The sequence below is a fragment of the Balaenoptera physalus genome (assembly GCF_965194825.1).
Source record: "Balaenoptera physalus genome assembly, chromosome: 2".
NCBI lineage: Eukaryota > Metazoa > Chordata > Mammalia > Artiodactyla > Balaenopteridae > Balaenoptera > Balaenoptera physalus.
Window position 1 is genome coordinate 167,473,723 of NC_138883.1, and position 27,857 is coordinate 167,501,579.

Genomic DNA, 27,857 nt, shown 5'->3' on the forward strand with positions numbered 1-27,857 from the left:
TCACCTCCTATTCCCCAAACTGCCTCCAGACTGATCTTTCAAATGTATGACCCTCATCACATCATTGCAAGTCCCCAGGCGTGTGCCACTGCCCCATGGGAACAGCTAAGCTGCTTAGTGTGCTACGCAGGGGCTCGCAATGATCCACCCCTACCTGCCTAAACCTGAACTCGCTTCCCAGGTGTAACTCTACACTCCAGAAATACCATACGATTTGAATTCTAAAATTCTCTTATTTACACCTCCTTGATTTCTCTGCTTGGAAAGCTGGTCTCACCTTTGTTCACCTGATAAATGCCTGTCTCTCCTTCAACACCCAGCTCAGCCATCCTGTCCTCCATGACGGCTTTCTTTAGTCTTCAAACGTGGACTCAAACGTCCTGCTCTGGGCTCACACCACCCCCTATGCATGCTTCCCTTGAGCTCTGTTTTGCATTAGTTTTTGTATGAAAGACCATAAGCTCCCTGAGGCTTTAGGGAAGGGAACTGAGGTTTTCCTTCCCTGAGTCCATGTCATTGATCTATACCTGGCACACAGTATATGCTTAATAAACAGTTGTTGAATGAATGAGTGAGTGAATGAATGGAGGAATGAGTGGAGAAATTAAAAAATGAATTAGATATTTGCCGAAAGAACACGTGGAGTCAGATTGCTATCTTATACTCAGATATAAAGATGTTCAGAAATTTGGCTTGCTAAGCATCAGATGCTTCAAGTAACCTTTTCCAAGCTTGCCCAGGTCACGTGTGCTAATGTGTAATCCCCGTTAGAGTCCCTGTGTTTGAGCAGAACATGATTGGAAGTGGATCGTATCTCACAAGGGCTCCTGTCTTCAGATACTACACAGAGAGACCTGTAGAATATTCTTTTTTGTCCTCCGGGCTCAGATAATACAGCATTACATTTCAAACAGTGAGACAAGAGCTCTGTCGAATCTTCTTTTTTTTTTTTTCCCTGATTGGAACAATTTTATACGTGTGATTTCTTTTAATAGTGTAATTAATGTAGTTCTCCCCGATTCTCTTCTTGTTCTTTTTCTTCTCTTTTTCACTCCTTGAAGCAGTATGAGTGATAACAAAATGGATCTCCTTCTGGTGAATTGCTTCAGCGTTGCTTCGTCCACACTGCTGACGTCATGGCACTGTCCAGTGACACGGGTGGCACTAGCCTGCATTGGTTACTCCTGCCTAGCTTTGGAGACTGTGTCCATTTCCTGTTGCTGCTGAAATAAATGACCACAACTTAGTGCCTTAAAGCAATACAAATCTATTACCTCACGGTTTGGGAGGTCAGAAGTCTGAAAATGGGTCTTATGGGTTAAAGTCAGGCTACCAACAGAGCTGTGATCCCTCTGGAGACTTGAGGGGGAAATCTGTTTCCGGGCCCTTTCTAGCTTTCACCGTCCACCTGCATTCCTTGGCTGTGGGCCCTTCCTCGGTCTTCAAAGCAGATTACTGCAACCTCTGTTTCTACAAGTCTCCTTTCTCTGCTCCTCACACTCTTATCTCCCTCTTGTAAGGACCCCTGTAATGAAGTCGGGCCAACCTGATACCAGGACCATCTCCCTATCCCCAGATCCTTAACCACATCTACCAAATCCCTCCCAGGGACAAGGGCCTCTCTGGGGGCCCGTGATTCTGTCCTCCACAGGCCAGATGGACACGCAGTGGTGAGCAGCAGAGTGAATGAACGTGGGGCATCCCGCTTGTAGAGGGGAGAGGACAGGCTCTTTGCCCTGCACCCACCCCATGTAAACTCACAGTGACCTCCCTCAGTTACTTTACTGCGGCCTCTTCTTGACTTTGAACAGAACATCACGCTCCTGTCTGTAAGGTTTCTGCAATTGATTCCCCCTGAATTTAATAAATCTAACCATGGACACATCCTAAAATGTTTTTACATAATCAAAACCCTTTCAACAATCAAAAAATGAGATTTTTTTTTAAAGCATGAATGTTTATGTTCTGTACTCTTAATGTGTAAAATTTTGGCTTCCATTTCTAGCTGAGACATTCAGGTGGGCTGGAGCCGCTGGTAGAGCTCCTGCGTTCCAAGGACGACGAGGTCCGACGGCACGCCAGCTGGGCCGTAATGGTCTGTGCCAGTGATGAGCCCACGGCCGCTGAGTTGTGCAGGCTCGGGTGAGTGGAGCGGTCTTGAGAGTCTGGCTCAGATGAAGGACACACAGTCTTCAGGCCGAGGAAGGTCGAGCAGAGTCTCCACGCCCACTCTCAGGCCGCGGGGCGTTCAGACGCTCTGCGGGTCGCAGTCCCTCCGAAGGGACCGCCTGCAGAAGCGTGATCCTCCCCGCTCCTCCCCCGAGAGATCTCCCCCGCCACCGCCACACAATCATCTTCCATGTTTCCTTTTCCACTTTTTCATCCTGATAAACGCTTCTCTTTCACTTTCCTCTGCTTTGCTAAACACAATCCTATTTGTCGCTCAACTATCAAGGTTAAATTAAAACGGGCAAGCCATGACTGCCATCTCTGTTTTCTCCCCCACAAACCGTTCCACCACAATGACGCCTTTAACCAACCTCACCACATCGGTTCCCTTACCAACAGCCTATGAGTCAGCTGCCTTGAGCAACTCAGCCAAGAGGGTTTCAAGATTCCACAGACAGATTTACCCTGTTTCTAACCATTTTTGTTCTTTGTATATGTCACCTGGTTAGCTGAAAAGATTGGAGTCCGATACTAATTTTGCTTTAAATGAAGAACTTTTTCTTCCTAAAGTGTCCTTTTCAACTGTTTGATCATGAGTTTCTACATGGCATGTATGTTCTCAAAAAGGGCTGATTTGTCTTCATAATTCTGTCAGGATTAGTTTACCTAAAAGGGTGGGATGGTTTTAACCTTTCCATCTCAATTCTTCATTCAGGATCTTAGTGAGGTGTATGAATGGGAACTTACTGTTGGATTGCTTATATAAGGCAAATAATGTCTTTTTTGCTTTTATTGACAGGGCTTTAGATATCCTTGAAGAAATTAATCTATCAGTAAGTCGAAAAAACAAATTCAGTGAGGCAGCTCATAACAAATTGCTCAACCACCACCTGTCTCTGAAATACAGCCAGACTGGCTATTTGTCATCAAGTAACATAATTACTGATGGAGTCTATGATTATGGTCGGGTAAGTGGCAGCACTAATTTGTATTTTAGTATGTGTGATCAGTTCTTCTTGCATCGTGATGCCATTACGTTGCAATTTTATAACTGCCTAACATAATTTATATTTTTATAGGCAGAAACTTGGGAATCAGAACTTCATCCTTAAACTTTGTCTGGCTATAAGATTTTGCATCTGTGTACAGTTTTAACTAGAATCTGATGACCTGAACTTAAATTAGTTTGCTGTTGCTAGTCTCAAGTTTCAGAGAAGATATAAAGCAATCGGCTTTTATATTACTTCTAGGGCTCAGTGTTAATGATAATGATAATGTCAATAATAGAAGTATAAGTTTTTATTCTATTAATTATAATCTAATTGAAATTAACCAAATTGTAATACTGAATTTTAAAATGTAATGTAGAAGAATATTATTTTACTTAGCTGCGTTTGTGATTACGATTTTAAAACAACTTACAGTGTAATTCAGTGTTAATGTTAAGAGAAATGGGAAGCTAAACATTAGAGTCTTGAGGGCTTTTTGACATTACTGTCTAAGTCAGCATGTTCTACTTCTTCTGGAAACCAAAAGCAATAAGGAGAATGGGGAAATTTTTTTAAAAACCTACAAATCCCATTTTAGGCAGAAGTAGGAAATTGGTATGATCTGCAGACTTCAAAAATATTTAAAAGTCCCTGGGATCAGGCAGAAGTTACACAGGAGGAAGAATGAAAAGGGAAAAAAAGCACAGAGAGGGACAAGAGTGGTAGCAGATCTCAGAAAGCACCATCAAAAGTCTATACTTCCCGAGGGGGTGGAGAACTCAGACATACAAAAGCTATATGCTTGGTTCGCAAGGGGGTAGGTGGGCAGGACCCCAGGAACTGGGGTGAGCAGGGCTGGCAGCAGAAACCCTCTTGGACGAATCTGGTTCAAAGAAGCAGAGGCGACAGGGCCATAAAAGAATCACAGCTAAGCCGTATTTGCAGGAAACACTGTATCGTGGTAACAGAATTAGAGACATGTTGAATAACCAAAACCGCCAGCCTAAAACTTTTTCTCTTCCTTCTGCTTCTGCCAGCCACTGCCACCACCATACCCTCCATAACAGATACACACAAACCACCGAGAAATTACTGCTCTCGTTCAATGATGAGTAATTTTAAAAGAACAGGTGCCACATTATTAGCACAAAGACGCTTTAAGAAAAATGAGGAAAAGAGCAGAAAAACCACCAAAGAGCACTTACCAGAGCACTTATCTGTTGCCAAGGAACAGATAAAACTGTGACAAAATGTATTTGTTCATGAGTTTTTTTAAAAAAAACGTAATGAGACAATTTCCTTATGGAGAACTCTCTGATTCACTCTAAATATTTTCTAATATTTCAGGCTTTAAATGTGTCAGTGAACAAAAGAGACAAAGATCTCTACTCCCATGGTACCAGTGAGAGGAAACAGACAATAAACAATAAATCTCACCAATACATTCTATCACGTGATTGAAATGATAAGCACTGCAGTGGGTGGGGAGGAGAGCAGAGAAGGATAAAGGGGCTGAGGACACTGGAGTTGATGTGGTCAGGTAACCCCACTGAAAGGGTAATATCTGAGCAAAAAATTTGAAGGAGGTGAAGGACTTCTTAGCCTTGGGGATAGTGGAGAAGGAGCTTTCTAGATGGAGGAAAGAGCTAGTGCAGAAACCGTGAGTAAATGTGGTTGGCACACTCAAGGAACAGCAAAGTCGGTTTAGCTAGAACTGAGTCAACCAGGGGCGGAATAACAGACCAAATCAGAGCAGGTAAGAGCAAGCAGCTCATGGAAGTCTTCTAGACCACTGGAAGGATTTGGGCCTTTATTCTAAATGAAGGGGGAAAACATGTCAGGGTTCTGGGCAGAAGAATGACACGCTCTGTCGTACTTTAAAAGAACCATGAAAAGTATCTTGGTTGAGAGAAGGATCTATTACTTGATTGGAAAAAGAGCTCACAGGGTGATCTGGTCTAACCCTCTTCACCAGGCTGATAAAATTGCTAGTATAGGGCTTTGTCTAGCTTGTTGGTAGTTATCCTCACAACATTTTTAGTGATCTGTTTAGTAATTAGTTACTCCTACAAACGATAAGCTCTTCCTTATGTATATGGATAGATTTTCAAACTCAAATACTTCCAGGGGCCAAGCTGATAATTATGGTATGAAACAGTTGAGTATCAAGTTACAGAGACTGGGGGGGGTGGGGGGAGGGGGAATTGGAGGGTGTATCTTGCCCAAAGGCAAAACATCCACAAGCTTCAGTTTCCTATTTTTAAGTGTGTGTGTGTGTGTGAAATTAGATACCTCAAACAGTTAAGAACCTATTCTATCAGTATTCATTAAAAAAATATATAATGCATGCAGATATTACTTTTCAATTCTTAAATTATCTACAGATAAATCCTGGCACCAAACTTTTGCCTTTGAAGGATCTCTGCTTACAAGAACCAAGTGACCAACGTGCTATACTCTTAGTTAACAGTAAATCTTCTGATGCGTGAGTCTTTGCGGGGAGGAGGAATGAAGGGAAGCAAATAATTTTTTTGTTTGTCCATCATCATGTGAATACATAAACGTTCCCAGTATGGTATCTTTTCATACTTCCTGTATCTAGCACCACCATGAAAGTAAACACTGGTCCATAAACTCATAGCCTGACATAGTAAAGAACACAGAATAGTCACCACTGTGGTTTTTCCTTCGACTCTATGTTACCAGTCAATTCCATGGGTATTTCTGCAATCAGGGCTTATTACCCTTCCGGTAACATGAAGTAACTGAAGAAAGTATAAACAGATAGGAGCAAACCAAGATGAATTATGTTTACAAATCTCCAGAACTAAATCCAGGAATACCACTGCTGTCCAATATTTTTAATAAAATAAGGAGAAAATAGTAGAGCTAAAAATGAAAGCTTCAACAGCCATTAAAATGGTCTTGTATTCCTATATATCTATATAATACATTTTATGTGACACATTTTATAAAACTATTTCCAGTTCTAGCTCATGAAAAGCTTTATAATATTCATTTTATCTTATCTTAACCTCTTTTTGCTTTTAAAATAATGTGTCACTGTTAAAAGTCAGCTCTAAATATGATTTTTCAGAAAAAAAATCTATTTTGTAGGACAAAGTCAATATTGACAAATTATTTTAATTTGTACATAATTTCAAATATGTAAACTTTTAGTTCTCCACCTCCATCTACGGAAGATAAGTCATCAGACGTTGGTTATGGACGAAGTATTTCTTCTTCATCTTCTTTAAGAAGAGCAAGTAAAGAAAAGACCAAGTAAGAAAATGATGTTTTGTCTACACTCAAATAATTCTCTCCCTTAATTTGGGAGTAAAAAAGAAATTTAGATTTTAGGTTTTGGCAACTTAAATTTTATTCTTCTCACAGTCACACAATTTCAGGATGAAAGCCAGGAAACCTGGTTTGACATTCTGTCTTCTGTGAACCCAGAGTGAGATCTTGAGCCCCTGCCCCTGACTAGTGCACTGTCCATGATCAGGCTTCGTGTCCTTATCTGTAGATGGAATAATGCCTGGTGCCCTGCTTCTTCTCGGTGGCTGGAATCAAAACATATAATGGAAGTGAAAATGCCTTATAAATTATAAAATGCCTTGCAAATGTAGTGCATTGTTATTTTCTGTATGATTGAAATTGGTTGTGGTTTTTTTCAAATGACAAGAGAAAACAGTTATCATTTTAGTGCTGGATTTGCATCTCCCACCGAAGAGAAATCAGAATCTACTTCGGGACGCAATACTGCTCTTAGCAAAAGTGCCACTAAAGAGAAAGGATCCAGGTAGAAACTTCCTTACTGTATTCTTCTCCTAACTGTAATCCCGTCAAGTTTTAATTACCCACAGAGTTGGTGAAAGGGAGGGGTGGCTTTTAACTAGGAAGCTCTTCTTATGGAATCAGAAGTAGGACTAAACAGGACTCATGAAGTATAATTAAAATTACCTTTATTTGTGTCTCTTGTTGTCTCTTTAAAACTTACCCAGAGGGAATTTCTTCTCCTGCCTCTGGGTGAGAACTCAGGGTACTTTGCTCACTGTAAAGTCCTACAGTCACTTTAATTCAGAGACAACGGAAACAGCAGTCTCCAGTCAGCCCTTTAAAAGTCCAGCCATGTGCAGGAATCAACTTAAAATGAACTGTTCTGCCCTCCCCTGGTGGCTGCCTCTGCAGCTGAAGAGCAGCACTGGCCGGAGTGTGAGCCTTCCCTCTTCGCTGCCTCTGGCTTCCACGTCCCCTCCCCATCTTGCTCACGGAAACCCCTGGCCCTTCAGGAAGCAATGAGAAGAGGAAAGGGAAACAGGACCACATTCTGAATTTGGCTGGAACCATTATAATGTCGTTCCACGCTTTTTAGCCTGGCATATTTTAAAACACTATCTACATGTTTACATATTTTTAAACATATTCTTTCTCTTGTGAGCACTTTCCTGGATTCTTCAAAAAACCACTCAGACCTCCTGCTCCGCTCCATGACCCGTCAATTATTGTTGACTTAAGCCCTTGAAAAACACTGGGGTGCTGGAGGCTATTTGGCACACATGTATACAATTGAGCATCTACCTTCTAAACCGAGACTGTCTCCTAAGGTCTCCTAAGGAGTGGTCTGCCCTCCTCCACAGACCTCAGAGCTGTGTATTTTCTATTTCTGACTTTATTTTCTCCTGTCAGTCTCTGTTGCTCACTGTTCTGATCTCTGCTTCTGATCAGCCCTCATCCTTTCTGCCCTCCTGCCCCTCCTCACCTCTTCCCTTCCCTTTCTCTCCTCACTTGGCTTCTCTCGTTTCTCCTCCTCTGGACTGAGAGTGCCTTGAGGACAAGAACACGTTCTGACTCGAATAGTTTCTCTTTTCATCCCCAGCATTTAGCACAGTGCTTGGCTGGCATACATAAGGCATTTGTGTTTATTCAAGAGAATAGAAATCTCAACTTTTTGTAGGAAAAGGTTATTTTCAACAAGATCCACACTTATAAACTGTGTCTCTTGAGCAAATAGGTTACCTTCTCTTTGGCTGAGTTCACTTATCAGTAAAATGCAAAACAAAACAAAACTGTAGTCTGTTCCTCACAGTGTCTTGAGAAGATTAAATAAGTTAATGAATGAAAAGGGCTTAGAGCAGGGCCTGGCCCAGAGTAAACATTCAACAAATGTTAGTACTACTGGACGAAACAGTTGCAGGGAGCCCAAACCCACTCCAGCCTTGCAGGGATGCAGAAGAATCCCCAGAATCCAGCGCACGACAGGAGCTGGGAGTAAAGTAGATAAACCATTAGTCTGCTTGCCTCTCTCCCTCTCTCTTTTTCTCTCTCCACCTGCACAGTGTCTGTTTACAATTGCTTTGTTACCTTCCTTGACTTTCTTTTGGTTATCCCCTCACCCATAACTGTAGCTTGTATGTGACTTTGACTTGCCATGGGACCAAATCTGGCCCCAATTCCAAGGCAGTCTTTCAGTTCTAAAGCCCAACAATAATCAAGTACAATCTGCGTCTCTTGTGCATATTTGTGGAGACCATCTTATCTTCACATGCTTGACAGGACATTTGGCTGGCTCGGAGGCAGGTGTCTCCCTGTGGTCTCCTCAACTCCTCAGCTTCCTGGGGAAGAATCCACCTGGCTTATTTAAGTGATCAGTGTGGCCAGGTTCTTTCCCCTTCTTAGCCCGTGGTCCACTGGGGGATAGATTGGTCATAATCTCGTTTTCCTGTTGTTTATCTTTTGGTCAACCTTTCTTGTGACTGTTAAAACTTTGGACCCCTGAACATAGAGTAAAATATTTTAACTCTACTCATCTGAAAATGTCACGGAGAATGTTTAATGTTGACAAAAAAAAGTACTGAGCAATACTGACAAAGAATAATGAGACATCTAGAACCACAAAATGGCTGAATTTTTGAAAGGGAGAGGAGAGATGGGAGACAAGTCAGTCAACTGTGTGTGAGGTACCAGGCAAGGAAAGTGAAAGTACGGACTTCTGTCTTTTTCCTGATGAATATTATTACCATATACCATGTAAATTAAAATCATTGAGCAAGAGGCTCTCATTAGGTGACCAGCCACCATCTTATCTCTGTTTTTGAAGGTTTTAATTGCACTTTCTTTTATGGCACAGCACTCAAAGGAGAGGTGATTAATTTATATTTTGTTTATCCAGACACCTTCTTGATACTTCCCTAGGCTTCACAGAAACCAACATGTCTAATGCTCTCTAAAGCTTTTCCTTGTAAAGACCATTCTCCTTACAATAAACATTTACTATACCCATTCGTGAAAGGAATTACAAGTTCTATCTATACCATCTTTTTTATTCAGACTAGTTTTCATAAATATTTAAGTTGATTGCACATGAGTTTATTACACACACTTAAAAGTGTGTTTTTCTGTCCCCAAATAGGAGGACATGAAATACATATCCTTCCAGTCTGTTCATCTTTGGAGACTTTTAGATCTTTACAACATATACTTTAACATTTCTGCTACTTAGGTCATCTTGATAGCATCACAATGACTTCCTAAAACATTTTTGTTTTTAAAATGATTTTCCTCAGAAAACTGGACAGCCACATGCATAAGAATGAAACTAGACCACTATCTTATACCATAAACAAAAATTAACTCAAAATGTGAGACCTGAAGCCATAAAACTCCTAGAAGAAAACTTAGATGATAAGCTGTTTACTTCAGTCTTGGCAATCAATTTTTGGATCTGACTCCAAAAGCAAAGACAACAAAAGCAAAAAAAAAAATAACTGGGACTACATCAAACTAAAAAGCTTCTGCACAGCAAAGGAAACCACCAACAAAATGAAAAGACAACCTACTGAATGGGAGAAAATATTTGCAAATCATATATCCAATAAAAGGTTAATATCCAAAATATAAGAATTCATAAAACTCAGTAACAAAACAAAGCAATCTGATTTTTAAAGGGCAGAGGATCTGAATAAACATTTTTTCAAAAAAAGACATGCAGATGGCTAACAGGCACATAAAAAGATGCTCAACATCACTAATCATCAGGGAAATGCAAATCAATACCACAGTGAGATATCACCTCACACCTGGTAGATTGGCTATCAGGAAGACAAGAGATAGCAAGTGTTGGCCAGCATGTGGAGAAAAGAGAACCCTCGTGCACTGTTGATGGGAATGTAAATTGGTGCAGGCTTTATGCAAAACAGTATGGAGGGTCCTCAAAAAATTAAAAATTAAAATGATCCAGCAATTCCCCCTCTGGGTATTTATCTGATGAAAATGAAAGCACTAATTTGAAAATTTTCTACACCCCCACGTTCACTGCAGCATTATTTAACACAGCCAAGATATGGAAACAACCTAAGTGTCCATCAGTGGATGACTGGATAAAGAAGAAGTGGTATATGTATACGATAGAATACCACCAGCCATAAAAAAGAATGAAATCTTGCCATCTGAGATAACATGGATGAACCTTGAAGGAATTATGCTAAGCGAAGTATCAGACAGAGAAAGACAAATACTGTACAATTTCACTTATATGTGGAATCTAAAAAACAAAACAAATGAACAAACAAAACAAAAATCATAGATAAAGAGAAGAGAATGGTGGTTGCCAGAGGGAAGGGGGGTTGAGTGGGAGAAATGGGTGAAGGGGGTCAAGAGGTCAAACTTCCAGTTATAAAATAAAGTCATGGGAATGTAATGTACAGCATGGTGACTATAGTCAATAATATAGAACATATTTAAATGTTGCCAAGAGAGTGAATCCTAAAAGTTCACTTTGTATGGTGACGGATGGTAACTAGACTTACTCTGGTGATCATTTCACAATGTATAGAAATATTGAATCATTGTGTTGTACACCTGAAACCAATATAATGTTACATGTTAATTATACCTCAATTTAAAAATTTAATTAAAATTTAAAAAATAAAAGAATTTCTCTCAAACCCTCTTTTTACCCATACCTTACCTTTTTTTTTTTCCCCTTCCCTTAAATCTTGACTTCAAAAGTCTTCCAAAAACACATATTGTCTCTTGGTCACATTTAAATACCTTCTGACCTTCTTTTCTTGAATTTATTCATTCATTCAACAAATATTTACTGAGCACTTAGATGCCAGGAATTATTCTAGTATTGGAAGTATAGCAGTGAACAAATACCTCTGTCCTAATAGAACGTACATCCTAGTGGAACAAACAAAATAAACTACAGACACACACACACATCACACACACACACACACACGATGTACCTTCCTAAGACCAGAATAAATCATATCTCCACTTTGTACAATACTCCCTTCTCATCCTTTTGGAATAGGTTGGGTAGAACAGGACACCTAACTGGAATAGATTTTGTTCAATGTTGAACTGCTTGAGTTTCTAATTTTTATTCCTTGTGGAATTTATTGAATGCTACATGGTATTGTGATTATTTTTCACATACCAAAATCTTCTCACCTAAATTGAAACCACAAGGGAGCCAGATTCATGACTTACATCTCTCCCACCAGCTCTGCTCTATAATTTATATATTCAAATAGTTGGCACTTCCCTGGTGGTGCAGTGGTTAAGAATCCGCCTGCCAATGCAGGGGACACGGGTTTGAGCCCTGGTCCGGGAAGATCCCACATGCCATGAAGCAACTAAGCCCGTGTGCCACAACTACTGAGCCTGCACTCCAGAGCCTGCAAGCCACAACTACTGAAGCCCGCGGGCCTAGAGCCCATGCTCCACAACAAAGAGAAGCCACCACAATGAGAAGCCTGTGCACCGCAACGAAGAGTAGCCCCTGCTCACCACAACTAGAGAAAGCCCGTGCACGGCAACAAAGAACCAATGTAGCCATAAATAAATAAATAAATAAATAAATAAATAAATTTATTTTAAAAAATAGTTGAAGGGATCAGAAGGAGCAAGTGATTAAACTTTGATGATGTCAATACACAGTTTTGAGCCAATTATCTCTCTCTACTTGCCTATCTACCTACTCATCCACCTGTGAACACAGAAAATATCCTTATTGTTTTGGGTTCTCACAGTAAATCTCTGTTGTCTGAGGTAGTTTTGCTAAAGTTTCTGCAAGAAACCTAGAATTTCTTATATCTTTACTCATAAGTTGATGTTCTTTCTGGAGATTAATTTTACAGGAGTTAATTTTGTAATTTCCAAACTCTTGTTTCCATGTTTATCTAGAAATGAAATTCATTTAAGTACTGAAGCCCTTATTTACACCACTTGGCAGCCTTCATGGGAAAGAAGTCCAAGTGAAATACTTCTATTTATAGCAGCAGGAAATTACAATTCAGGGGTTCCCATAAATTATCTCTTTTTAATCACTCAGTCAGATTTCCCTCTCTGATGCGCTTAGCCCAGGATACCGGACGTCATCTTCTCACACCAAATGATTCTTCTCACTTCAGGCAGCATGCTCAGGGAGAACTACACCTGCTTTGTTTCATAGGTGGCTCTGAGTAATCACAGGGTCGAGATCTCCAATCTTACAAAGCTACCCTGTAATTTTAGAAAACAGGTAAACCTATTTATGCTTTCTTGCCATTCTAATTGACCTTCCCAGCATTAGTTCCTAATTTATTAACATCTGACTATGCATGTTAAGATGTTCAGTTTATTTATCTTACAAAAAAGGAAAAGGGTTAAGATGATATAGCTGGAAAATAGTAATTTTTGCTTGGAGATTTTATCACGATATATGGTTAGTGCATTTAATGCATGATTAGACTCTTTCCTTGGCTGTAGTAAATAGAATATTGGATTAGAAAATATAAAACTTTTTTTTTTTAGTATTTGTTATGATTATAGAGTTTTGTGTAATTCTCCAATAGCAGCTGATTGGATTATTTTTGTATTTTTTTCTCTAAATTAAAGGGAAAACTCAAATGGACTTTAGTTGATCCTCCTCCCACACCATGCTTCAAATAATACTTAAAGATAATTCCCACCCCTAATTTACTGCTAGTGGAACAGAATGCTCCATACTTGTAAATACATAATTTGGGAGATTTACCTGCCTACACTAGCCTAGTCCCATTTTGGGGCTTTCAAATATATAATCACGGCTAAGATTTATTATAGCAAAAGATACAATGCAAGATCAGCAGGCAAAAGATACACATAAGCAAAGGCGAAAGAAGTCACACACAGGCTTCCTAGTCCTCCCTCTCTCTCTGCTAGCATAGCATAGAATGCTTCTCATAAGAGATTGCTCCACCCAAGAAAGCCCACCTGAGTCATGGGATCCAGACTTCATAAAGGTGTAAATTCCAATTACCTATAGGGAAACACCAATTTGAATGACAGTAGATTTCTCTCAGACCAGAAGGAAATGGCACACCATTTTTCAAGTGCTAAAAGAATCAACCATGTGTTCTCTATCTGATGCATCTATCCTTCAGCAATAAAGAGGGAGAAATAGACATTCCCAGATGAGGGAAAACAATTTATTGCTAGCTAGCCTACCCTTACAGATTGGCTAGCTAAAGGAAGTTCTTCCAACGAAAAGAAAATAATGAAAGAATCTGGAAGGATCGGGAAGAAAGAAGGAAGAGCTGAAATATGGGTATATACAATAGACTATTTCCTCGTGAGCTTTATACATCATATTTGATGATTGAAACAAAAATTATAAAAACATCTGATACTCAAGACGATGGTATTTAAAAGTGGAGACGGTAAAGAGACCTCCATGGGTGTGAGGTTTCCATATTTCTCTCAAAGTGGTAAAACGTGGATACCAGCAGACTGTGATAAGCAATATATGTATATTATAATACCTACAGTATTACACTCAAAAGCAATGTAAATAAATCAAGATGGATAAATAAGAAATGTTCAAGTAACCCACAGGAAGGCAAGGAAAGAAAAACGAAGGAAAAGAACCAATCAAAAGGCAGAGATTGGCAGAGTGGATTAAAAATTTATGATTCAACTATATGCTGTTTAAAGAAACTCAAATGTATCAATATAGGTGGGTTGAAAATGAAAGGATGGAGGAAGATACCATGTAAACATTAACTTTTTAAAAAGCAGGAATGGCTTTTTAAATATGTACTAAGGTAGACTTCAGAGCAAAGAAAAACTCTAGAGACAAAGAGGGACATTACATATGATAAAATGAATCAATCCATGAAGAAGACATAATGATCCAATGTATATGCACCAAACAACAGAGCCTCAAAATACATGAGGCAAAAACTGATAGAGCAGAAAGGAGAAATAGAAAAATCCAAAATTATAGTTGAGGACTTCAACATGCCCCTCTGAGCAACTGATAGAACTACTTGACCTAAAATCAGCAAGGATATAAAAGAGTTGAACAACACCAGAAATAAATAGGATTTAATTGACATATTATGGAACATTCCATCACCAGCAACAGAATACACATTTTTTCAGCTGCATTTGGAACATTTACAATACCCTGGGTCATAAAACAAGGCTCAGCAAATTTAAAATAATTGAAATCATACAGATTATGTTCTCTGACCATAATAGAATCAAACTAGAAATTAATGACAGAAAGACAAGAAGAAAATCTTTAAGCATATGGAAATTGAATGATACACTTCTAAATAATCTCTGGGACAAAAGGAAGCCTCAAAGGACTTAAAATATACAAAGAACTGAATGAAAATGAAAATACAACTTTCAAAATTTGTGGGATGCAGCCAAAGCAATGCTGAGAGGGAGATTTATTTTACTAAAATGTATTAGATAGAGAGGTCATAAATCAATAATCTAACCTCAAGAATCTAGAAAAAGAAACCTAATACAATTAGAAGGAAGAAAATAATAAAAACAGAAATCAATGAAATTTAAAACAGAAAAATAGCAGAGAAAGTCAATGAAATCAAAAGCTGGTTCTTTAAAAATGTCAATAACTATGTCAATAGTACTATGAGAACTTTAATTCAGCACCTTAGATGAAATGGACCAATTCATCAAAAACTGCAAACTATCAAAACTCACCAAAGATGAAACAGATGCCCAAATCATCATTTAACTATTAAAGAAGGTGATTTCATAAAACCCTTCAAAAGAGAAATCTCCTGACCCAGATGATTTCATTAGTGAATTCTGCCAAACATTTCAAGAATTAACACCAACTCTAAACAATCTTTTCCAGAAAATAGAAAAGAGAATGTTTCCCAACTCATGTTATGATACCAGCATTATCCTAATGTCAATACCAGACAAGGACATTATAAGAAAAGAAAATTACAGCTCAAAATCCATCATGAACATAGATGAAAAAAAACCTTTCTGAAATATTAGCACATCAAAGCAATATATAAAGAGAATAATTCATCTCAGAGGAGTTTATCCCAGGAATGCAAGGCTGGTTCAATATTTGAAAATCAATCAATGTAATCCATATTAACAGTATAAAGAAGAAAAAGCATATAATCATATTAATTGATGCAGAAAATCAGTTGACAAAATTCAACATCTATTCATGATAAAAAATAAAACTGTCAGCAAAATAGAAATATAAGGGAACTTCCTCAACCTGATAAAAGGCATCCACAAAAATGACACCATACTTAATGGTGAAAGACTGGATGCTTTCCTGCAAAGATCATGAACAAGACAAGTGAGGAGAGAAAAACTGTTCCTATTTGCAGACAACATGATTGTCTAAATAGAAAATCCTTAAGGAATCCACTTAAAAAAAAACAAAACTCCTAGAACTAATAGGTGAGTTTAGCAACATGTCAGGATATAAGTTCAACACAGAAAAATCAATTATATTTTTATATACCAGCAATGAAAAACTAAAAACCAAAAATTTTTAATACCATTTTAATATTAATAGGGCTGAAAAATGAAATATGAAATTAAAGTGAAAGAGAAAATGAAACAAAACATGTATAGAACTTATATATTGAGAACTGTAAAACACAAAGGAAATCAAAGAATCACTAAATATGTGAAGAGATATACCATGTTCATGTGTTGGAAAACTCAACATAGTGAAAATGTCAGTTTTCCCTGAGTTGATCTAAATTTGATACAATTCTATCGAAATTCCAGCAGCATTTTTGGTAGATAGAGATATGCTAATTCTAAAGCTTTTATGGAAAGGTAAATAAATTATAATAGTGAAAAATCATTTTGAAAAAGAATAAAATTGAATCATTCTACCTGATTTTATGACTTACTGTAAAGCTACAGTAACCAAAATACTTTGGTATTGATGAAGGGATAGACCAGGACATGAATGAACAAAATAGAGTCCAATAATAGATGACAGAAGCCTGGTCAATGGATTTTTTAATTGAAAATATTATGATATAATTGTAAATTTACATGCTATTGTAAGAAATAACATAGAGTGAGCCCATATACCCTTAACCCAGTTTCCCCCAATGATAACATTTTCAAAACTATAGTACAATATCACAACCAGGATAATGATGAACACAATCCAATGATTTTATTCAGGTTCCCCCAGTTTTACTCCTACGTGTGTGTGTTTGTGTGTGTATTAACTTCTATACAATTTTCTCACATGGGTAGGTTCATGTTAAGATAATCAATAGTTCTATCACAAGGATCATTCATGTCTAACTGCTCAGCACCATTTGTTGAAAAGTCTATACTTCTTCCATTGAATTGCTTTTGCACCTTTGTCAAAAATAGTTGAGCATATTTGTGTGGGTCTGGGTCTTCTGTTCTGTTACATTAATTTGTGTGTCTGTCCCTCCACCAGTATCATTCCATCTGGATTACTGTAGCTACACAGTAAGATTTGATATCAAGCAAAGTGATTCTTCCCACTTTATTCTTCTTCGTCAAGTTTGATTTCGCTATTCTAGCACCTGTGCCTTTCCATATAAATCTTAGAATAAGATATTCTATTCTACAAAAAAACTTTGCTTGGATTTTGATAGGAATTACATTAAACCTAGAGATCATTTGGGGAGAATTACATCTTTAATATGTTGCATCTTTAAATCTATGGACACAGGATGTCTCATCATGTATTTACACATTCTTTGATTGCTTTTGACAGCACTTTTTAATATTCAGCACACAAATCCTGCACATGTTTTTTAGAAGTTTATACCTAAGGATTTAATTTTCTTGGCATAATTGTAAGTGCTCCAAATTTTTTTTGGTTTTTAATTTTGGTTTCCACCTGTTCATTGTAACTATATAGAAACATAATTGATTTTGTATGTTGTTCTTATATCTTCAGATCTTGATGAACTCAATGCTTAGTTCTGGGAGTTTTTTCAGTAGATTCCTTGGGATTTTCTACATAGGCAATCATGTCATCTGCTTTGTCTTTGGTTTCCAATAGTTTGATTTCAACGTGTCTGGAGTGCATTTCTTTGGGTGTACCTTATTGACATTCATTGAAATTCTTTTTTATTTTTTTAATAAATAAATAAATATTTATTTATTTATTTATTTATGGCTGTGTTGGGTCTTCGTTGCTGCACATTGGCTTTCTCTAGTTGCAGTGAGCGGGGGCTAGTCTTCGTTGTAGTGCATGGGCTTCTCATTGCGGTGGCTTCTGTTGTTGCGTAGCATGGGCTCTAGGCGTGCGGGCTTCAGTAGTTGTGGCACACAGGCTCAGTAGTCGTGGCTCAAGGGCTCTAGCGCGCAGGCTCAGTAGTTGTGGTGCACGGGCTTAGTTGCTCCGCAGCATGTGGGATCTTCCCAGACCAGGGCTCGAATCTGTGTCCCCTGCATTAGCAGGCAGATTCTTAACCACTGTGCCACCAGGGAAGTCCCTGAAATTCTTGACTATGTAGATTTATGTCTTTAACCAAATTGAGGAAACCATTTCGGCCCTAATTTACTCAATTTTTTTTTCTGTGCTTCATTCTTTCTCCTCTTCTTCTGAGTCTACGATGACACCAATATTAGCTCTTTTTTATTGCACCACAAGTCCCTGAGACTCTGTCAGTTGCTTTTTCAATCTTTTGTTGTCCAGATTGGATCATTTTTATTGATTTATCTTCAAGTTCACAGATTGTTTCTTCTGTTATCTCCATTCTGCTATTAAACCTATTCAGGGAATTGTGTTTTTTAAGTTTTGGTTATTGTATTTTTCAGCTGCAAATTCTATTTTTTTATCTTCTATTTCTTTCTAAGACTTTGTAACTCCCTAGTCATTTCAAGAGTGTTTGACCTACTTGTTGGAACAATTAACAGCTGAGTCATCTTAGCATTGATGTGTTTTGATTGTCTTTTCCCATATGAGGTGAGATTTTCCTGGTTCTTCATATGTTGAGTAATTATATAGATTGTGATATTATGTTATGAGTCCTTCAGTTCTTATTTATGGGTCTTACACATATTCTAAGAAGAATGTTTCTTTTGTGTGTGTGTTTTAGCAGTCAATTGGCCCAGCTGCTTTCAGTCTTCAAATTTCAACCAGTGTTTTGTGGGTTGTCATTCCACCATTAGTCCCATTTTCAAAGGCTTTGCGGTGCTATTTGGATCAGCCCTGCATGTGTGCCAAATAGTGTCCAGTATGAGACTTGGGCGGTAGTTTATACCATAGTTCCATCTTCAAAATCTACGTATGTGCCGTTCAGGATCAGAACTATGCACACACAGCTTGGAAGTAAGCCTAGGAATATATAAACAATTTTATAGGGTTGCTTTCCTGAGCTCCTCCCTCTCCATGATCTCCCTTGTCTTTTTTGGTTCCTTGGAGCTTCCCTTTTGGTCCTCAAGCCAAAAAAACCTTTATTTACCCTGCGCTGCTACACTCTTGCCATGACTGTATCCATGTCCACAGCCAAACAGCAGGAGGACTGAGCAAGTATAAGGCAGTTTTAGACTCTTAGGGACCTTAATGTCACCACTGCCACCACTGTCACAAGCTTCCTTAGAAGATGGGGCACAAGATAATGGATAAAAATAAGAAAAACAATCAAAAAAAGGGCTTTCCTCCACTGTCTCTCTTTCCTGTTTCTCAATCGGGCTTCTCCTTGGGCTCCCTCTGTGCTGATGCCCGCTTCCAGACTTGGGGCTATGTTTAGTTCAGCTTGGAGAATAGTGGAGGAAAATTAAAATATAAGCTCACCGTCAGTTCCGTAGTCATTCAAATGTCAGTCTTCTCTGATCTTCCTGCTATGAATTATTTTTCCGAGTTTTCAAATAGCTATTGCATGCACCCTGTCCAGGTTTTATGACTGTATTCAGTAGGAGACACAGGGTGAAGTGTGCTTACTCCCTGTTACCTGGAATGAGAACCCCTGTCATTGTTTTGTTCCACTCATGAGAGAATTAGTAAGATATTAATACTGGTTCAAAGATCATTTGAGAATATATGCATTTATATCCAATTTTATTACGGAATGTTAGAAAAAGATTTTAACCTTTGGGAGTATCTTTTTCCACTGAAAAGAAATAATGTGCATCTCTACTAAACAAAAATCTACATGTTAACTAGTAACTTCTCTAAGTCTGGAAATTTTCATTAAGAGTATCTTTTAGTTAAACAGTATCTTTACTGTTTACTAAGTACATTCTATTTTCCCTAAGTACAGAACTAAATACGTTTCCCTAGATAAACTTTGCATGAGTCTTTGCTCCTGCATGACATGGAAATTCCATGCCATCCTTATTTTGTTTTTGTCTTTTTCCATGTTTTGGATAATTGTTCTTAAAAGTGGGATCCAAATTCTTCTTGCAGAAGGTCTCAACTGAAGCAAGAGATGATATGAGACTGGCATAGACTCTCTGAGGAGGCAACCTATTTTTTCCCAATTCCATAAATATTTATTACATATCTACAATGTACCAAATATCTTGATAAGCAATGGTACAGAAAAGCAATGATTTTCATAATATGTATCAGTCATGTAGTAATCTCCTGAAAAATAATTTCTCTGGCAAAATATACAGACTATAAAACTCTATCACTGTCATGGAAAATTTGAAAACTCTGTATGGTATGGTTGCTGAGGTATATATAAAATACTGTATTTCTGCGATGCTCTTTAGAGCAACTCAGAGCACAGTTAGTGCTTATTCACTCTGTGATTTTGATTGCTATTGTTTACTCTCTAAGGAAAGGCAGAGGAAAAAAAGAAGAGGAAAAAGTGAAGGAGGAGGAAGAGGTTGCAGTAGCACCAAAACTGCCTGGAGAAGGAAGCCCTGATAAAGAATGGCTCCCTCCCTCTGATCCTGACTTCTGTGTTTATGTGTATGAAGTGACCAGATCCATACTTCCCATCACCAGTATAAAGGAACAGATTGAGGTTCTTGCAAAGTAAGCGTCTATATATACATACACATTTTCAATTTCTGAAAAATGTTTTTGATGTTACTGATTTGCACTTTTTAGCCAATTTTCAAACAACTACACCATAATAAAACCGAACTTGTATAGCACCCTGCCTCTGACTCTGAAGCAGAAACACAATGAATTGGAAATAAATCCTCCATTTCTATTTTAGATCATATTTTTGCCAAGAATCAGAGCTAGGAGCTGGAAATTACTTAAAGAAAAATGCCTAGGTCATTTTCTCCAGCTAAACCAGGAAAAGCATCTTTCAGGGTGATCCTAAAGAAGTTATGCATGAAGGAATCCTATTTTGAATTATTTGTAAACTCACAAGTTGTTTTCTAATACAAATAGCCATCCCTTATTTTTATGTTATATGTCTGATATTTTGTGTTTCACGGTGCTCCAAAGTGGGATTGTGGGTATTCTAAGAGATGGTTCGGCACTCTGTATAAGCCAGTGAGGTAGCCTCCTAAATGAGAGCATTTAATCTGATTCCGCTAAGAGAAGGCTGAGAACCTGACTTTATGACTGACAGGAAATCACTAGAAATGGAGGCTCGCCTTCATGACTGACACCAGCCAGTTGTGAGCTCCTGGCTTGTGCAACAGCTGCAATCTCCGTGGGAGCTTGTATCTTCTCCAAATAGAAGTGAATTGCAGGCACCAAACCTGGATGTGACAACTGCAAGAAACACAGCCGCCAGATCACTGACTTCTTGTCAGGCGACTCTGGAAGAGAGCGTTTTTGGCTACCGAAGTTTTCCTTGGTGTCCTTGAGAAATGATGACTCAAGCAGAACTCTGACTTAGCTCATTTCAACACTTGTCAAATTTCCTCATGCTTTGTTCCTATCAGAAATAGTTTTCATCATTCCCAAATAATTGTTTTTTTAACCTGAACCCACACCAAGAGAGCGATACAGAGATGTGTCCCCATGCCTTTGGCTCCTAGCGGCTGTTACAGGACACCTGGCTGGCACTGAGGGTCAGTTTTCTGCCTAATCCTTTCTCTTGGTTTTCACCATTGTTCTTCTTCACTTGGTTCCACGTACAGCAAGAGGAAATTCTTTCTTTACAATGGGCAATCCTGCCTTTACTCCATGATGTAGCAGCCTCAGTTGACAGAGGATTTTTGCAGGTGTGCTTACTGACATCTTCAGTGAGAGCCTAATCTTAGGAGAAACTCACAGGCAAAGTACACCCCCGTACCTCACCTCCTCGCCTAACTGTTAGTAATTTTTCCCTTTTTGCCTCTTCCTCTCTCCTCTAACTTCAGTGTTATGTAAATGCCATGTCTTTCTCTAAATTTAAAAATAAAGATAAAATTTAAAAGAAAAAGATGATAAAAACTTGAAAAGATTTGTGAACCTCAGGGTTCACAATGGTCCTATATGTTTGTCTTTGTCTCTGAGTTTAAATTCCTTAAAAGAAGGACCACATGTCAGGACAATGCCTTGGATTTCAGATTCAAACATTTGAAAATACTTTCCAGGAGTAAGATAACATTTAAAAACTGTGTTGATACAAATGTAGTGTGATATTGATTTGTATCTTGCTATAAATATTGGGAAAATTAGCATTCATTTCTTTCCTCCTGCTGAATGAAATTGTTGGAATTTCAGTTTATGTAAGATAGTTTAAATATAGTAAGCATAATGTTAACTTATAGTAAATACATTTTTTAAAGTAAAGCAAACAAAAATCAGAGGGAAAGTATCTTTTACAAGTATAATTACACAGATATTTATACTCAAAGCATCCAAAGTGAGATATTAAACTTGACTGATTCAATCTCACTGTAATTGACACAGGTATGTGGCAGAAAAAATGGGCGGTAAAATTCCAAAAGAAAAACTACATGATTTCAGCTGGGAACTTCATATAAGTGAACTAAAGTTTCAACTTAAGTCCAATGTTGTACCAATTGGACTGATCAAAAAAGGAATCTTCTACCATCGAGCTTTGCTTTTCAAGGTATTTAAGATGTTTTGCTCATTTCCCACTACGTAAAAATGTTTTGTCTTTATCATTGTGGAGTGAGCCAGTTGCTAACAATTAACTGGATGATATTAATCCTATCATTTAGATGTACTTATATTTGGCATGTATATGTATGTGTATATACATACACACACGTATATTCACCAGACTATTGGAAACATATTCATTCAACATTTATCACACACCTACTCTAAGCCAGGGCCTCTTCCAAGGTCTGGGAATATACGGTTACTAAAGTGAGAGTCTCTGCATTCAAGGGGGACCTAAGCCAGACTTGCGGGTTCTCAGGTGACGTCAGGGAAAGTTTCAAGGGAGGAAGTGATATGTGGCCTCAGAATTAGAGGCTACATAGGATTTCAGCAGGTAAAGAAGGAAGACAAGGGTGTTCTAAACAATACAAATATTTTATTTAAAATAACAGGTATGAGAGTCAGTGGTCCATTTGAGGGATGTAGTGTAGTTGGTCTGGATCCAGAAAAGCGGGGAGGGGTTGGATAAGGCTAAAGCACCAGACAGTAAAGCACCATGTGAGTTTGTACTTGATCTTAAAATCTGTAAGTAACCACTGAAAGTTAAGGGGAAAGTGATTTTGAAAGACCACTCAGGCAACAGAATGGGGAATGAACTAGAACGGGGAAAGACTGGAGACGGGAAGGCCAACTGGAAGGTCACCGGAGCAAGAAGTACAGGTGCCTGATACTAAAGCCATGGTGGAGGCTGTGAATGAGAGGTGAGTTTGGCGGGAGATGTAGGAGATAAAACTGAAAGGAGCTGTTGACTGCCTAGCGGTGGTGTGAGAGACTGCATGAGAAGAAGAAAATGATTTCCAGGATTTGGGCAGGGTAACTGGAAATGATGGCATCATTCACAGAGATGTGGACACTAGAGCAGGATCAGGTTTAAGGGAGGGGGTGATCTTTTTTTTTTCCTCCATTGTATCCAGTGTCTGGAGTATAACAGGAGCTGAGAAAATTGTTTCAGAGCCATAGACTTAAATGTATAAACTTCCTACCCTCTCCTGAATACCTATAAACCTCATTGCATCTTACCTCCAGTTCCAAGCCAATTCTATTTATAATCCAAATGCCAGTCTTTCCTATTTCCTTGGATTTCTTGCTCTATCAATTCTTCTCTCCCATCTTAAATCTCTTTCTCTCTACTAGCTGTTTTACCTTTAAAATCTAAACTTAAGTCCAAAACATTTAAAGAGAAAACGTAAATCTTTTCTCATTATATCTACAACTACTCCTATAAGCGCCTATCACCATGACCACCATCATTTTGAGCTTATGTGCCAGGCACTTAATAAATATAATTGTGAAGAGTCTCAAATATGCCAAACGTTGAAATTACTATCTTTGTTTTAAAGATAAGAAAACTGATACTTAGAGAAGGAATTTACCCAAGGACAACCAGAGATACAGCTGGAATTTGAACCCATGCCTATCTGAGCCAAAACCTACCATACTGCTTCTATCTGAAGATAATTCTCATTCTCGGTCAAAATTCTGAGTCATCTCAACTCCTAGTCACTCCTTGACCTCAGTTTCATACTCAACTCCCTGCAGTCTGGCCCTTGTTCCCTCCCAAGAAGGATCACAGTGATCTGTTTTCTGTCTTGCTTGATATGTCAAAGAATTTGTCACTGATCCTTCTCTTTCTTTAACACCACTTTTAGTAACTTCTGTCCTCTCTTGCCATTTCATCTCAGTCTCCTTTGGAGACCTCTTTTCCTCCACCCTTGTCTTAAGTGTTGGGGTCCTGACCCAGAACTCAAGTTCTGTCCCAGGCTCTTCTCTTTTCTCCCTTTACATACTTCATTTGGTGAGGTCATCCTCCTACATCACCTTAAATACGACTTACATGCCTCAGGTTTCCAGATCATTTCCTCTGTCCCACAAGCCGCTCCTGATTCCAGGTCTATCTGTCTGTTTACCCTGTAGCTAGCTGCCCTTCTGTGTCTTGTAGGCACTGCATTAGTCTTCTCAGGCCACTATAACCAAGTACCACAGATGGGGTGGCTTAAACAATAAACAGTTATTTCTCACAGTTCTGGAGGCTGAGAAGTCCAAGATCAAGGTGCCAGGAGATTCAGTGTCTGGTGAGGGCCCACTTCTAGGTCGGCAGTTGCCACTTTCGTACCGTATCCTTATATTTCAGAGTGCGGGGAGGGCCCTTCCTCCTCTTATAAGGGCACAATTCCCATCATGGGGGCTTCACCCTCATGACCGCCTCTTAAGGGACCCACCTTCAGAAAGAAAACAGGAATCTCAAGGGGAAACATTTCAGTTCATAACGTTACAGCAGACTGAATTCATTACCCTCACACCTCACCTGAGTCATGCAGTTAATCACCCAGGTCTTGCCTACCACTGAATCCTGAACACCAACACTCACTGGTAAAACGTGTTATCCTTCCATTCCTCCCAAAGCGTTCACTCCCCCTACATATACTCTTCATCTCCCCGTTTTCTTCCAGCTCCTTTCCTCCACGGCAGCCTAGATAAATCGTCCACAGACCGTATAACCTGCTCACTGATTTCCCTCGTCTTCGTGCCCCCATCCTTCCGCCCCTCCGCCTTGCCTGCCCACACTGGACCAATCCTACTGCCTGCCCTTCCCACAATGACACTCGGGCTGCAGAACGTGACAGTGGGATGTGCCACAGCCAATTCAGGGTCCAAGGTGGTGGGTGTACGTGCTGCCTGGCCATCTTTTCCAGCTCCTGGCCACAGGCTTCTCCTATTTTCCTCAGCATCTGTGCCCCACATCTGCCTTCTTTCCTAAGCCTTTTCATCTTCACCTCTTCCTATACGCAGATGACCTTGTTTCCCACTTCACAAAGAAAATAGACACTTCCAGATTCAACTCAGCTGAGGTTAAGAACTCAGACTCTGGGAATTCCCTGGCAGTCCAGTGGTTAGGACTTGGTGTGGTCACTGCTGGAGACCTGGGTTCAATCCCTGGTTGGGGATAACTAAGGTCCCACAAGCCAGCTCTCTTATCCACTATGATGTGGCTAGGAAGTTTCCAGATTATTTAAAAAGTGCTTTTAAAATCAGGACAAATTGAAGAGACAGCTTCTGAGGAACATAAGCAACCCCTGAGGACAGGGCATCAGGCAGCCCAAGAAGGATCAACCGCTCACAATTCTGCCCCTCCGGCTCCATAACACCTGTCTACACCACACAGAACAAATGGGCTAGAAACAGGTCCCCACCATTCCAATCCTGCCATTCAATCCCACTGCATATCACACCCAAGGAGCAGCCCAGGAGCGTGGAAAGATTGATAGATGCAGTAGAGCTGAAAGCCCAGGGAACAGCTTTTCTCCAATTACGTTATCAATCTTGTGCTGATACAATGCAGCGCAACTGCCTGAAAAATGTCCCTTCCCAGCAGGACCTACACAGAGATTCTGAGTCCACAGAATCTTGAGCAACAGGGGAACTTATCACATTTTACCAACTCCTATCACAACACTCCACATTTTTTCCAGCCTCCTTTCTAAGCACTTTGTTGTTGTTCTTCTGCAAGAGTGTATATTTCACCTTCGACCAAGGTGGGTCTTTCAACCAAGGCTTTTTCTCCGCCCCTCCCCCTCCTCACTCTTGGTTGATCTCGCGTTTTCTCCCCCCAGGCTCTGGCTGACAGAATTGGCATCGGCTGCTCTCTGGTTCGCGGGGAGTACGGCAGAGCCTGGAATGAAGTCAAGCTGATGAATGAATCCCGAAAGGGGGTGACTGGGGCTCTCCCTCCCCCGGAAACTTACATAGTTGACCTCATGTTCCATCCAGGGGCACTGATAAAGTTAAGAAGCCGAGAGGCAGATCTTTACAGATTTCTCTAAACTTCCAAATGAACACAAAAGGTGTTCAAACAAGAAATTCATTATATACCCTTTCTATGAAGTTCACCGGTAGATTTTATCAATATTTCTTTAAATAAAAATATTAGAAATGCTCTCCCTGTGTAGAAATGAGGTCACTAGGATTGGACTTCGTCGTGCTTCTGAGTTCAGGCTTTTGGCAAGCATTCAGTCTGATGAGATCAGATTACACTTGTGTAAAGCTTATTATTCTCGAAATTAATCCACCCCGCTGTTTCCTAAGGAGCATCTCCGCCCTTTGGGAATCATGTGTAAAAGCACCCAGCTACTGTTCCCAGGACAGTGTCCTATGACTGTCATTCTTCATGTTCCGGATGCTCCAGGAAGACTTGGTTAAATCAAGTCCATGGTTTTTTGTGTCTTCAGTCGCCTTGTCTCACTCCCATAAAGTAAGAATATTGATATTTTGAATATTTGTAGATCTATTTTAGTATCACAAATTCCTTTCTAAAATTTTTTGTTCATATTTTCCCAAATTTATCATTAAGAACACTGTTTAGTATACTTCACTGAACTAAAAATATTTCTAAAAACTATTTCCATACACTGCACTTGTCTATATTGACTTGGAAACATACCTTCAGTTAAAAACAATTCTGATTTGCTTTTTGCACGTTTCAATGCTGGGTCACAAAAATGTGACTTCAAATTTAATTGACTTAAAAGTTCTTTTCTGGAAAATTTTGAAATGTAAGTATAAAGTAAATCTTTGCTGAGGAATTGTGTTTTCAGTATTGAGCACAAAATGGGGAGCAAGCACCCATTTCAAATGGCAAGAGAAAATGAATCTCATGAAGTATACATTTTCCTAGCCAGGCTTTAAGTCTAAAGTTGACCCGTCTAATCATTTTGCTAGAAGGTTTCCAAAAGTGAGTTTGATTTTAGAAATTAAGGTGAAGATTATTCTGTATGAACCAATGTGTAATTTCAAAGAATGTGTAATTCTTTATTTCAAAATAAAGTCCCTTACATCAAATGGTGTGGTAATTATATTTATCACCCAGTTTCATGAAGAGAGCACAGATTATAGGATACATATCCATCTAAGCATTTCCAAGTCTCTCTTGATCCAGAAAGCATTCAAAGTGGATTACAAAGATATATAAGATGTAACAAGATAAAAATAAATGAAAAACAGGCATAAGTGTAGGAAAGAAAGTTTGACAAGGCCAGGAATAAGCTTAGAATTCAAAACGCAGTCCATGAAAATCCTGCGTATTTGTTAGAGGTAAGTGAAAATCTGACTCAAACTTTCTAGCAGCCAGTGCAGAGGGGAATGCTATCAGTTACATGATTGGTAACAGGGTCCACTAGATAAAAGCACAAAGCAGCTTCCCAAGAGGAACAAAGACCAGGGGAATTCTTCTTTGGGAGCTTCATACAGATGACAAATGTAATATAGAAAATAACATCTTTGAAAAACAACCTCCTGGCAAGTTCTGGAAATAGTTTTCATAGGCCAATGGCCAAAACGTCAAAATGGAATGAGGGAAAAGTTCCATGCAGAGCCACTAAGATGTTGTTCAGGTAGACACC

The 27,857-nt window shown here is 39.0% G+C and overlaps 1 protein-coding gene across 13 annotated transcripts in view; it reads left to right on the forward strand.

Annotated features, from left to right (window-relative positions):
- ARMC3 (armadillo repeat containing 3) overlaps positions 1–26,777 on the forward strand; it is a 93,031-nt gene extending 66,254 nt beyond the window's left edge. For 8 of the 13 annotated variants that reach the window (XM_082449692.1, XM_082449693.1, XM_082449689.1 and 5 more), the window contains 8 exons: positions 2,006–2,142; positions 2,969–3,137; positions 5,543–5,643; positions 6,339–6,440; positions 6,844–6,960; positions 20,215–20,415; positions 22,243–22,405; positions 26,073–26,777. In XM_082449692.1, the coding sequence (XP_082305818.1) occupies positions 2,006–2,142; positions 2,969–3,137; positions 5,543–5,643; positions 6,339–6,440; positions 6,844–6,960; positions 20,215–20,415; positions 22,243–22,405; positions 26,073–26,282 (1,200 nt within the window). In that variant the 3' untranslated portion in view covers positions 26,283–26,777. The remainder of the gene's footprint in view (positions 1–2,005; positions 2,143–2,968; positions 3,138–5,542; positions 5,644–6,338; positions 6,441–6,843; positions 6,961–20,214; positions 20,416–22,242; positions 22,406–26,072) is intronic. The other 5 variants (XM_082449694.1, XM_082449690.1, XM_082449684.1 and 2 more) reach the window with 3 other exon arrangements.
- Positions 26,778–27,857: the final 1,080 nt, after the last annotated feature.